Source organism: Nycticebus coucang, chromosome 13 (genome assembly GCF_027406575.1).
Source record: "Nycticebus coucang isolate mNycCou1 chromosome 13, mNycCou1.pri, whole genome shotgun sequence".
NCBI classification, from domain to species: Eukaryota; Metazoa; Chordata; class Mammalia; order Primates; family Lorisidae; genus Nycticebus; species Nycticebus coucang.
In genome coordinates, this window is record NC_069792.1 from 12,337,030 (window position 1) to 12,351,196 (window position 14,167).

At 40.4% G+C, this 14,167-nt stretch overlaps 1 protein-coding gene across 5 annotated transcripts in view; it reads right to left on the minus strand.

Annotated features, from left to right (window-relative positions):
- The window catches only part of ASPH (aspartate beta-hydroxylase), a 230,019-nt gene that overhangs the window by 74,491 nt on the left and 141,361 nt on the right, over positions 1-14,167 (minus strand). For all 5 annotated transcript variants that reach the window (XM_053558393.1, XM_053558390.1, XM_053558394.1 and 2 more), the window contains one exon: positions 6,785-6,870. In XM_053558393.1, the coding sequence (XP_053414368.1) occupies positions 6,785-6,870 (86 nt within the window). The remainder of the gene's footprint in view (positions 1-6,784; positions 6,871-14,167) is intronic.

Below are 14,167 nucleotides of genomic sequence, written 5' to 3' on the forward strand. Positions count from 1 at the left end.
ATCATCCAGAAACTATCCCCCAACCCCTCACCCTACCCTAACCCACCCTGGTTGGTGGAAAAACTGTCTCCCATGAAATCATGCCAAAAAGGTTAGGGACCACTGCTCTACCTTATATTTATTGCCATAAACAACAGCTGTTAAAATATACTGTCTTTCTCACAGTATTAATTTTTAAAACCTCTATTTTATTTTTTCTGTGAATGATTTTAAAGGGTATTTTCCATGTGATTTTCTTATAAAAATCCTGTATTAGTTTCCAGTGGCCACTGTAAGAAATTACCATAAAATTGGTAATTGGAAGCAAGTGAAATGAATTCTCTCTCAATTCTAGAGAACAGAAGTCTAAAAAAACTAGTTTCATGGTCAGCAAGGCTGCATTTCCTCTGGAGTTTTTTTTTTTTTTTTTTTTTTTTAGACAGGGTCTTACTTTTATCACCCAGGCTGGACTTCAATAGCACGATCACAGCTTACTGTAGCCTCAAACTCCTGGGCTCACAGGATCCTCCCGTCTCAGCTTCCAAAAGTGCTGGGATTCCAGACCACCTCACTGGCCTCCCCTGGAGGTTCTGGCGGAGAATCTGTCCTTGCCCCTTGTAGCTTCTGGTAGTTGCTGGGATTCCTTGGCTTATGGCTGGGTCACTTAGTCTGCATCTTCATATCACCTTTTGTGTGTGTCTTCCGATTTATCTATCAAATCTCTATTTCCCTGTCTTAGGACACATTCAGGGCCATCTAGATAATCCAGAAAAAAAATCTCTGCTTTGTAAGATCCTTAACTTAATCACAATGACCTTCATGACCCTTAATGACCTTCTTTCCAGATAAGGAACAATCATAGGTTCCACGGATTAGGGTGTGGATATCTTGGTGAGGCCTCTTTTAGCCAACTAAAGCATGCCTTTTAGGCCCCAGAGATTTGTGTCTGTCCCCAATGAAAAATACATTTACCCCACCCCAGCATTCCACAAAGTCTCAAACCAGTATAGCAGTAATGCAAGTCTAAAGTCTCATCTAAATTTCACCAGGTACAAAGTCCCAAGTCTGACCATTACAATTATCTAAATCAGGTATGGTTGACACTATGGTTTTGGTACATCGCAAGCAAAATTTCTCTCCAACTATGGACCTATGAAACTGAAAAACAAGTTACCTGCTTCTAAAATACAACAGTGGGATAAGCCCAGGACATTTACAGATGTTCCTGCTTCAAAGGGGAGAAAGTGGAAGGAAGAAAGGTCCCTGGTTCCAAGCAACTTCATAAATCTAGCCAGGCAAATTCCATCAGGTTTCACAGTCTGGGAATAATCTCTTGTGGCTTGAGGCTCTGCCCCTGGATCCTGGGCTCTGCTCCCTGGAGTTTTCCTTACTTTCTCTGCAGCTGATTAGTTTTATGAGCCTGTTGTGAGGGTGTGTCAGCCTTCTTTCATTTTGTTCCTACCTCTTTCAGTACAAGCTGGCAGTGCCTCTGACGATACAGTATTCCTAAGCCCTGTGGGTCTCCTGTGTAAATCTTACAGGGATTCACACCATTAGCTGAGAGTCTCCTCCTGTGTAATCTCCTCTCTCTGACTTCTCCTGAAATGGCTGAATGGATTCAAGAGACAACATCTTCAATGTCTTCAGGAAAAAGATGCCCAACCCTACCCTTGCACTTCTCTCCCAAGTATGCTGTCCTAGCAGTGAATCTCCTAATTTTAGCATCTTCTGCAATCCAGACAGACTGAGAAATTCCCAGATTATCAAGGGCTGTTTCTTTTTACTTTAACAAGTCTTTCTTCAATTTATCTCTTTCCTCTCATATTTCATTATATGCAGCTAAAAAACAAAAACAAAAGAATCAGGCCACATCTTCAACACGTTCTTTGCTAGGAAATGTCCTTCACCAAAATATACAAGTTTCTTGCTTATGAATTCTGCCTTCCATGTAACTGTGGGACACAATTTAGGTAAGTTTTCTGCCACTGTGTGATAAGGGCCACCTCTCCTCTGGTTTTCACTAGTATGTTCCTCCTTTCCTTACAGGCTCTTGCCAGAAGTACTTTTGTTTTCTGGACATATTTTCTTTTTATTTCTTTTCCTTCTAATTTTAAAATATTAAGGGGGTACAAATGTTTTTGATACATGGATATCGTCATCATGCTAAAGTCAGGGCTTGTGGTGTGCCCACTGTACCCAATAGTTTGTTATCCCACACTTCTCCTTCCTTCCGCCCCACTCCTTGGTTTCCAATGACCTTTGCCTCCCTTTGGGCCTGTGTGTACCACTGTTCAGCTCCCACTTCATTGTGAGAACACATGGTGTTTCTTTTTCCATTCCTGGGATATTTCACTTAGAATAATGGTCTCCGGTTCCAACCAAGCTGCTGAAAACATCTGTCATACTTTTATGGCTGAGTAGTACCTTTCAAGTCCACATTTCTACCTCCAGTTCATGATCACAGGTGTACTCTCTAAGCTAACAGAAGCTTTGTCTACTGTGCTCCTCACTTCTCATGGAGACTTCACTAGAAGACCCTTAACATCCATATTTCTGGCCAAGGATGGTGGCTCACACCTGTAGCCCTGGTACTCTGGGAGGCCAAGGCAGAATGATTGCTTGAGCTTAGGAATTCTAGACCAGCTTGAGCAAGAGCAAGACCCCATCTCTACTAAAAATAGAAAAATTAGGTAGGCATTGTGGTGGGTGCCTCTAGTCCTAGTGACTTGGGTGGCTGAGGCAGGAGGATCACTTGAAGCAGGAGTCTGAAGTTTCCATGAGCCAGACTGATGCTATACAACTGTAAGCTGGGCAACAGAGTGAGACGTCATCTCAAAAAAAAAAAAAAAAAAAAAATCCGTATTTCTACCAACTGCTGTTTAAGGCAATCCAGGCTTTTTTTTTTTGAGATAGAGTATTACTATGTCACTCTCAGTAGAGTGCTGTGGCATCATAGCTCACAGCAACCTCAAACTCTTTGGGCTTAAGCAATTCTCTTCCCTCAGCCTCCCAAGTAGCGGGGACTACAGGTACCCACCACAACACCTGGCTATTTTTTTGTTGCAGTTGTCATTGATGTTTGGCTGGCCCAGGCCATGTTCAAACCCGCCAGTCTTGGTGCATGTGGTCAGTGCTGTAACCACTGTGCTACGGGCACTGCCCAATCCAGGCTTTTTCTATCCTGTATTCAAAATTCTTCCAGCCTCTACCCCTTACTCAATTCCAAAGCCACTTCTGCATTTCTAGGTATTTGTTACAGAAGCACTCCACTGTTCAGTATGAAAATCTGCACTCACTGCCTCTGTCTACTGTCACAAGTGACCACAGACTTGGTGGCTTAGACAAAGAACTTCGTTCTCTCATAGTCCTGCAGAACAGGAGCCCCAAATTAGTTTCTCTGGGATGAAATCAAGATGTTGGCAGGGCTGTGCTTTGTCCAGAGGCTCTGGGGAGTGTCTGTCCCTTGTCACTCACCAGCATTTCCTGACATGTGGATGCATCACACCAATCTCCACTCTGTCTTTCTATTGCCTTCTCTGCTCCACCTTCTAATTTGTCTGTATCAAATTCCTCTCTGCCCCTCTCTCACAACAAAACATAACTGCATTTAAATCTGAACTGAATAATCCAGGATAATCTATCTCAAGATTCTTAATCACATCTACAAAGACCAGACCTTTTCCCCAAATAACATAACATTTACATGTCACAAGGATTAGCACACACATTTTTTAGGGTGGTGGTTCTCAACCTGTGGGTCGTGAACTGTATTAAAGGGCCATGGCATTAGGAAGGTTGAGAACCACTGTTTCAGGGGATCATTTTCAGACTATTATATACTCTATGCAACTTAAATTGCAAATGTCAAAGCTATGCCTATGAGAACTGTGCTAAATGTACCCTTAAGATTTAACATGTAGGAATAATAATGTTCATAACTAATTTGATACAGCATGTTGTACCTGCTTGACCCTATCAAGTTTGAAAACATAGTGGAAGATTTTGGCTCTGTCCCAGGCATCCTTTAGATCCCTTCAAGACAAAGTGACCCGCCATCAGTCCTCAGCTGGCTGGCAAAGGAAATGTGTTTGCTTTTAGTCTGAAAGAATTTCCCTTCCCTAGGTTCTTACACAGCTCCTAACACTACTGTTCAAGTCTTATTTTAAAAAACTCAACCGCAAGATATGGTATTTGTGAAGAATCATCTGACAATGATATGTTCCTCAGCATGGCTTGCATTTTGTCCCAGGACCAAGAGAGACATGACCTTAGGACTCACCATTTTGGCACATGGCCAGTGAGTGGCGCTGATGAATAAGATACACACCTGCAGGGATGTTGTAGGACACTCTGGTGTGACTTTAAGGAGGAAGCTGTGCAGTCCCTCAGCGTACTCTTCATGAAGATCTACAGCTCAGAGTCTTTTTCTGGGCTTGGTGCAGAATAGCCACTCTGATAAACAACAATAGTCTGACTCTGTTTTCCTTGCGGTACCACCAAGGCAGTGCAGTGGATGTCACCACTAGCATGGTTTCATGTGCTTTATTACATTTTCTCCTCTTTTTTTATATTTATAATACCATAATAATAATTGATTCCAACAATTAAATGACTATATTTTAGTGTATCATTTTGAATTGTTTGGGGAGGGGGTGGTTAGAGAGGAGTTTTAAACAATAAATATTATTTTTTGGATAAATAACTAAAATATGATCTGATCTGTACTTCTTTTGGGAGAAAAAAAATTGACCACATACTTTTCACAAAGTTTAATCCTCAAACCTGAGATGTGAACTGAGGCTGGACGGGCTCTGTCTGGGCCTTAGCTTCGGTTTCAGGCATGCCCAGGCACTTCGCACATCCTTTGAAAATATTAATACTAGCTATAAAAACAACTCTAAAAGACTTAATTATGCTGATGATTTAGTCAACGATATGGCTCCCTGTTGTTTCAGAAGCAAGAAATGTGTATGTGGCCACTTCTGCCCCTTTCATTTGCTCCGTTACAGATTCAAGGTGCTCTTTGAGGAAATCATCCTAATTTCTCCAAAGAGACAAGACTGGAGAGGACCCCAGGGACTCCTCCAGCACTTTCATGTCCCACTCACTTATTTACCCCCGGAGAACTGAGCCCTTTTTTGCTATTGATTTCAATCCCATAAAGATCCTTCCTTAAAGCTGTTCATTTCATTATCCCAAAAGGCACCTGGGCAATAGAATCTATGTTTTTACATCTGGCATGTAGCACAGAGAAAGAAGAGGTTACCAAGGGAGGTGAGAGAAAAAGAAGATTCTTACTTCATTTCCATTAACAAATAGACATTGACGGCAAATACTAGGTGGCTTCACTTCATAAAGGTAACAAGATAGACTAAGAAGTCATTCCATATGGTTAAATTTAGGGGCAATGAACAATGACTTCGCCACAGTATTCTTCAGAGTTACTTGGTTTTCAATTAGCTGGTGAACAGGGTAAGTCAAACCTCGCTTTGGAGCCTCGGTAATGCGCTGCTTTAAGAGAAGCCTTTATTCTTCTCGGTACATTTCCAATAAACACGTGGGAAGTGTATTCTTGCCCCACTTCAGTCCCCAACTTGAGCACTTTCATTATTGTTTTATTTACTTATTGTTCCCTTGTCCCCTTTTTTGTAGCTAATGCCTAGTGACAAAAAAGAAAAAGCATGTTTTAGGAAAACTAATGAGTATTACACAGAGTGTCCATTTGTGTACAGAGGAGAAAATGAGAAATTTCACCAAAAACAAGTAGATGATTTATGGAAGGTGTGATTAAATACCTTATAATAAATATTTTGGAGACTGTAAATTCTAGGAAAATGACCAAAGTCAGGAGCAGATAATTTCAATCTAGGTTCAAGTCATTGTTTTAAAAAACTGTACTATCTGGGCTGGGTGCGGTGGCTCACGTCTATAATCTTAGCACTCTGGGTGGCCGAGGCAGGTGAATTGCTGGAGCTCATGAGTTTGAGACCAGCCTGAGCAAGAGTGAGACCCTGTCTCTACTAAAAGTAGAAAAACTAGCTGGACATTGTGGTGGGCACCTGTAGGCTGAGGCAAGAAGCTTGCTTGAGCCCAAGAGTTTGAGGTTGCTGTCATGACTCCCAGGGGGACAGAATGAGACTCTGTCTCAAAAAAACAAAACCAAAAACTATAATAGCCAGAAAGAAATGTAAATAGTATTTTAAATTAACAGATGAAGCAAAATACAATCAATCACCCTGAAAACTGAAGGTATATGAGGTTAACCCTAAGTAAGAAGAATGTCATTTCATCTGCCAATCACCATGTTAAGAGTATTAGTGTGGTCTTGGTTTTTCTCTTTGCATCAAAATGCTATAAAATTCAAAACTTCTGTTTGTATGGTACTTGACAGTGTTCATTTTTTAAAACATCTCATTTGATCTTTATTAAAACCAGGTAGGAGGTGGAAAGACTATTTATCATCCTCAAATTTTTAAATAAGAAAACTGAGGCTCAGAATGGCCAAGTGATTTGCCCAAAGACACTATCATTAGACTAGTGATTTGCCCAGAGACTACGATGGAGGTGCTGCCACCCCCATCACCTGCCTCCAGAGGAAAGTTCTATTCCTCGTTGGCCTTGCGGCTGCAATTTTCTCCCTTGGATTCATTTCACATAGAATGCTGATGAGCCTGGGGAAAACCCACTCCATTCAAAGGTCATTTCTTGTACATTTTTACTTTTTAACAAACCAAGAGCAATGTCTGAGTTTACGTACCAACAAAACCATTGGACATTTTTATGCGCAACAAAAATAACCACCTACCCTTTTACGGAGTTTTTCTGCAGCATCAAGTTCAGCTTTAATTGTCTTATCAAATTTATTTAAAAGTTTAGGCTTCTTTTTCTTAACTGAAAGAAAAAAAGAGATTTTTGGTTTTTAATTTTTCTTGCCTAGAAATACTTATAAGAATAGTGATTTACAGGAGATGCCATCTTTCAGTAATTCACCAAAATGACAAACACAAAGGGAAAGAGGAGAGGTGCCCGATACATGTTCTCTAGGCCTTTTAGAAAACATGGAGTTGTTCTTTTGGCCACCTATATGACATATATGCGAATCTACAAGAAAGGTGATATTGTAGACATCAAGGGAATGGGTACTGTTCAAAAAGGCATGCCACACAAATGTTACAAGGGCAAAACTGAAAGAGTTTACAATGTCACCCAGCATGCTGTTGGCATTGTTGTAAACAAACAAGGCCAAGATCCTTGCCAAGAGGATTAATGTTCGTATTGAGCATATTAAGCACTCTAAGAGCCGAGATAGCTTCCTGAAATGTGTGAAGGAAAATGATCAGAAAAAGAAGGAAGCCAAAGAGAAATGGACCTGGGTTCAACTGAAGCGCCAGCCTGCGCCACCCAGAGAAGCCCACTTTGTGAGAACTAACGGAAAGGAGCCTGAGCTCCTGGAACCCATTCCCTTTGAATTCACGGCATAATAAGCATATTACATAGCACACAGGAGTACCAGTGACTCATGCTTTTAGGTGCAAGAACCTGTTTATTCCCCATGAGCTCATGGCATAATAGGTGTACAGCATAGCACACAGGATAACCAATAGTCCCCCATGTAACAGTGATACAAGGTGCTGGAACCTATTTCCCATGAATTCAAAAGTCAAGTCAACGCTTTGTCACATTCAATGGCAAGGTGCCTCCCTGAGCTACTGGAACCTCTTCCCTATGAATTCATGGCATGGTAGATGAAAATAATAGCGTAAAAATGTTTCTTATTCATTCACTAAAAGTGTGATATTTTTTCCCCCAAAGAAGTATTAAAGCAAATTTTAATGTGTCCTAAAAAGAAAGAAAGAAAGAAAGAAAGAAAAAAGAATAGTGATTTACAAGTAGAGAGAAACTTAGTGTTGGTCTGCAACAGAAAACCACGGGAGAACCACCCTGCAGGCTCCCTTTCCTTCTCCCCAAGACAGACAAAGTCAGGAACTTCCACAGATGACAGTGAAGCTCAAAGGTCTCCCTGCAAGACTAGGTGAGTGGGCACCACTATCCTGAAACTCTCAGGGACATTAATTGAGTTTCTGGAATGAAAATGACAGCTGATTTCTAAGCTATCACAGTCAACTAAAAGTCCAAGAGATTATTTGACATAGTCTTTGAATATGTCCACGAAGTTCCCTCCTCTGTTCACTTTCTCTTCACCTCCTCCATGGTGTCTTCTCTCTGCCAATTCCTGGACTTTACATCTTCAGAATCGCACATAATCCACCCCCGCCACACACACGGGACACATTAACTAGTTAATTTTCTCTTGCATTATAAAAATCATCAATCCAAGTGCTTATTGACACAGGTACCTCAAACTTGGTAGATAGAAATAGAATTTGCTATTCCACATACATCTATTCTTTCTTGTATTTACCCTATTTCAGGGAATGGTGCCCTAGGCACCCAGTTGTTCAAACCAGAAACCAGGTTAGGGAATGAAATTAAAATAAGGGCAAAGAAGGGAAATGTGGACTCTTGGGGAGAATCACTACGTCCATTCAGCACTCAGCTGCTCCAGTCCTCATACCTGGCCCTGTATGTACCTTACCTTTTATTCTCTCCACCTCCTGAACACGGGGAATTTAACTTCACAGATAAGACCGCTGACATCCCCCTCCGTTCCCCACATGGGAGGAAGGAAACACTTCTCAGTTTCCAAGTAGAGGGAAAACTTTTTTTCCCTAAAAACCTTTACTCTCCTGCCTCTCCTGACAGGGCAGGCCACGTGACTTATTGATCTGCTGAGTAGAAGAAGAAACATGCTTCTGTAGTGGGTCTCACTTCTTCGCCGCCTCCCACAAGCACGTGTAATGAGCTAAATTGATCAAACCCTCAGGGAGAGGCATGTGCATGGAGCAGCTAGGGCTGTCCTGTGCCACCAGGAGTGGGCGGGTACATCCAATCTGCGGTTCAGTATGAAGAAATCTGTTATTCCTGATTCTCTACACTCTGTCCCTCGGTTTAGATCTCATCAGCAATAAAGCTGACACTCCGAAGACCATCACCTTTTATTTCACTACTTAGGCCTTAAAAATCAGCTGTGATCTTCTGTATTGTTTATCCCACTCTCCTCTTCTAACTGGACTTCCAGCACCTCTCTTGTCGGAAACTATAAATGTCTGAAGCAGAGACAGGAAACAGGGAACAAAGGGCTTTTCCAAGTGTATGTCACATGTCACCATATATAGTGATGTGGAAAATCCCCTGGCACTGGACTGAGACATGGATTTACGGTGGTGGGAGTTTGTGTCTTGTCATCTCAGCACAGACTTATGTCTCCCAGTTGCTCATTTTACTTTTCTGGAAATGCCTATCAACAAAATGACACAGGGACCTCCAGGCAAGCCAGGCGAGCTGCTGGGCTTCATCGTGGGCATTGCCGGCTCCCTCAGTGTGTCTCCTGTGATATAAAACTCAAGTTAATATGAGATTTATTTATAAAAAAAAAATGGCAGTTTTGGACATCCAAAGTAGTTCATAGTAAAATAATATGCTTGCTAAATGAGCAGCACTGTAAATACCTCAGTGTCCTAATATTTTAATAGCACAAAAATAGAAAAAATATTAAAAATTTCCTAGCACCTGTTACCAAGAAATTATTCTATCCCATCTTTTCACATATCTTCATATTTAATAGTTTCTAAATTGTTCTTCTCTTTAAAATTCAAATCTTATTTTTTCATGACTCTTCTTATGTTTAAAAGTATAAAAAGCCTAAGGCAATTTTCCCAATTCTAAAGAAAAAAGAAAACATACAGACATATCTCTTCCCTCTTGTTCTGGTCTAGCTGAAGAAGTGATGAGTGTGCCTTCGGGCTAGTGATGGAATCCTGGTGAACTCTCACGAGCTCTCTGGGCCTCAGTTTTCTCATCTAAAAATGACTGACTCAGGCTGGTCCTCTTAAGGTCTCTTTGAACTCAAAAATCCTAATTTTCAGTTGATTTAAATCATGTTAATGATGTTGCAAAGAAGACCTATAAGGTCCTGGAAAGGATTATTAATTTTTCTGCAACTGAATTTTTCAAAATGGTTTAGGAGGAAACTATTCCATACATTTTTTTTTTTAAATGACTGCCATTTCAATTTACCCTTTTCCAAAGCACTAAGAAGGAAAGAAAAGGGACCAGTTGTTTTTCGAGGCTTTACTTCCCCTGCATTGCCACGGTTGTAATATTAAGAGCAAATAAAACCAAAAAGGAAGATAAAAGAAGGCAAGAGAAAAGCTCTAATGATGCGTATGCAGATTGTATAAAAAGTTACTGTTGACTTCATGTTCACTTACTTTATGGACGAAGAAGTTTTCATACTATGGTACATGGGAGAATTAAGAAAAACAGTCACAGAATCTTCATACTACACTATGCCCTATACCTATGCCACTGAAGAGTGAAGAAAACAGCAATTTCTGCCACAGGTAGACTGCAAAGCACCACTTTCCTAACCAGTCTCTTTGCCTCCAATCTTGTTCCCATGTTCTACATCATTTTGAGGATGTTTCTGAAATGCAGTCTACCCATGTTACCACATTGCTTAAAATACACCCATGTATGACATCCTAGCAATCCTGCTCCCAAGATATGCAAGCATGTATCATGAAAAAATACACAAAGACTCGTATGAAGACGTTCACGGCCGTGTTGTTCACAATAGCCCCAAAGTGGAGAAAACCTAATGCCCATCAACTGACAAATGGACAACAACCAGGGGTACATCTCACAGCAACACCCAAACATACAACAGTATGGATGAATTTTAAGTTAAGCAAAAGGGTCATATTTCAAAAGGCGACTCAGTGATTAATTTAATTTATACAGCATTCTGGAAAAACTGTAGGGACAGAAACCAGCTAAGTAGCTTTAGAGGGTGAGGTAGGGGAAGGGGGTGGCTACAAGGGGCATGAAAGAATTAGGGGAGCTAAAGTTCTATGTTAGTTGCGGTGGATAAACTGTATCTAGATATCTATATATACATCAAAACTCACAGAAATGCATGCTGTAAAAATGTGTCTTTCACTATATGCAAATTACAAGCCCTTTGATTCTCGACAAAGACTCTTACTGCAAGTATAATAGTATTAAACATGTTTGGGTATAAAACACATTGTATTTTTTAAAAATAAAATTAATTCTGGTTTGAAACTCCCCCCAAACTTGTTGGAAAATTATTCAAACTGAACCATACGTAAGAAAGAGGCTCCTCCCTGCAAAGGAAAAAAAAAAAAAGCATACATTCTAGACCTATCAAGGTTCTCGATGACATTGATATATTTTTCTTATTTAGTATTTCAGCTACCTTTTCTACTCCGGACTGCCCTCTTTTTACCAGCCTTAGCTAACTCTTTGCTGATAGTAACAGTTGACATTTATTGAGCATTTATTCTGCGTGTATGTGTGTGTGTGTGCACGTGACTAACCAGGATGTGCAAAATGTTAAACAGTAGAAGCTGAGACTGGACCTTGGGGCTGCTTCTAATAGTCTGCAACGTCTATGTTGTTATCCATTTGGCCATGTCTTTGATATCTGGCCCCAAAGCTAAGAAACTGGGTGCTCCTGATGGCTTTGAGATGATGACAGAATGGAATTAAGTACCAATGTAAGTATTATGCTTTGTAAAAGAGGTAGTTGAACTTTATATTACTTGTCTCTAAGGGTAAAGGCAGTTAAATAACTACAGCAATTTTCCTCCAAAGACTTAGCATTTAGATATTACACAGGCCACCTGGATTGGTAGAAAGATTGCTGAGTATGAACCTGGAGGCCAGCATGTGGGCCTTGGTTCTGCTACTTCTATGGAGATTTGCTTAATTTTGTTGAGCCCTTCTTTTTTTCATCCTTGAAATGGGGACAATATCCGAGCCCTCTCCTCCTACGGGAAAGGAAAGTCATGGAACATAAAACATCACACATTCATCATAACATTCATCTACGGTATATTTTTAGTTATGGTAAAATTCTGCTCTTTAATTAAATGGAAAAAGTGTATGACCTGCCTTATTAGTAAATGTCTGAGCAATTAATTTTTTTTTAAGGTACCGGATTTGCTCTATGGTCAAACATTTCCCTGGCAGAGATATCGGTCAACTGATAACTTCATCACCCTATACCTACCTCCAGCTTGCGTTCCCTGAGCCTATAAAGAATGAAAGTGTTCTGGCATCCACTAAACTTCCCTTGCTCCCTTACAGTCTGTTAGGTGTCTGTAAGTAGGACTGGTTAAAACACGTAAGACAGCTTTATGTTACAGTTACCCAAAGATAGAATTTGACAAAAAAAAAAAAAATCCAAAAAGCAAAATGTTGCAGTTTTGGCCAGGGGTGGGTTCGAACCTGCCACCCTTGGTATATGGGACTGGTGCCCTACTGCCTGAGCCACAGGCACCACCCTCCAAAAAGCAAAATGACTTAAGAGAGGGCAAAGCAAGACCAAAATAAGATATTGAAGGAAATGTGCTCTCTATACGGTGGAGATGCAGGCTGAAGCCTCAGCAACTGTATTGCAATATCATTCATAGTAATTAATAGTTAACCCGAGACAGACCCCACTACTTATTTTAATCTTCCTTTATTACAAATGAATTATAAATGAAAGTTAATCTTTTCTTTTTTAAATCATTCATAGATTTCAATATAAGGAAAAAAATCTGCTCTCCAAATTCGTCTGACAATAAGGTGAATCTATTAATAAATTAAGGCAAATGATTAAAAAGAAGGAAACAATAGAGGAAAATGTCCAAGAATTCAAGAATCCTGTATTAGGATTTTTGATGAAATTCCATCTGCTGGGCACAGGCAAAGCAAACCGATATCTACCAGTGTTCCTACAAGGCACAGGCAGAAGATGTGGGTAGGAGCCATTAGTTATTTTCTCTTTCATTTAAAAGTGGGAATTGTGCAAGGCATTCCCTACTGCTCTGCTTCTCACTGGGGTCTGAAATCTGCCGTCACATTGAGAGAGAGTCGCGTTATTTGTTGTTGAAGAACCCAATCAGCAGACGGCCATAGGAGTGCTTCTGGCAGGAGACTTTGTTTGTATTATCACTATGTGAGAAAGAAAAATTAATGTGTTTGATCCAAAAATAACCCCGTCTGGGGCTTCTTTCTCTAATGCTTTCTACTCCATAGTTAAATATACTATTACTAGGAGAGGAGGTGAATTTGGGAAACTCTTGGGAGACACTCATACCTGCCAGCTTTCAGGGATTGTGTGCCCTTCCCTGCCTCCAACAGCTAAGGAATAGCTTTAAAATGAAAATGAACTTCTTTTGTCTCTTCCAGAATTAATAACAACTACATACCAGCAGGTCAATAATCCAAACTGAAACCAAATAGTTAACATGAGTATTTTCTAGATGAGAGACACTAAAACAACACAGTAAACATTATCTATAAAGGGCCATTATTTTCATCTGACCCACTATGGAACTAACCTGAGATTCAGCTGGGAGGATTCAGTAGAGACAGCAAGTATTCCAGTTTATTAAGTGTAGTTGGCTCTCTCCCATAGGCTTATTGTAATAAATTACACGTCCCTTTCCTTCAAGAGTAATAATCCTTTAAAAGATGTGATCCCATATGTTAAATAAGAAATTTCAGAGACAGTGTGATGTGTTTTCTATATATCACAGAAACTCTTCAGTGCCATAGTAGTCCCAGCCCTACCAACAACCACTCCAGACACTGTGAATTTCATCGTTGCATGCACTGTTCCATGAGATAAAAATCACCTTCCTCAAATTTTACTTTAAATGCAATTCTAAAAATCTTTGTCTTCTGGTTCTCTAACCCTGAACTTCTTGCAGGTAACAAATTATAAAGAAGGATGGGGGTTGTCTGAATCAGCTAAGCACTCATCAGCAGGTACAAGCCGCCAGACTAGAAGTAAAGGCAGAAACACCACCAGTTGTAAGCCCATCTCAAACAGTGCGGCAACATGGGCCACACTGCATAGAAGTGAATAATGGCCCAAAACCATGGCTGTGGGATACAATAACTGAGGTTTGTTAAAATGAGCATCAGAGTCTCTCATCACCATGGAAGATTAAAGTACACACAGAGTACACATTTTAAGAAGAAAGAGATACATAAAAAGTATTTTAGGGTGGCGCCTGTGGCTCAAAGGAGTAGGGCACCGGCCCCATAA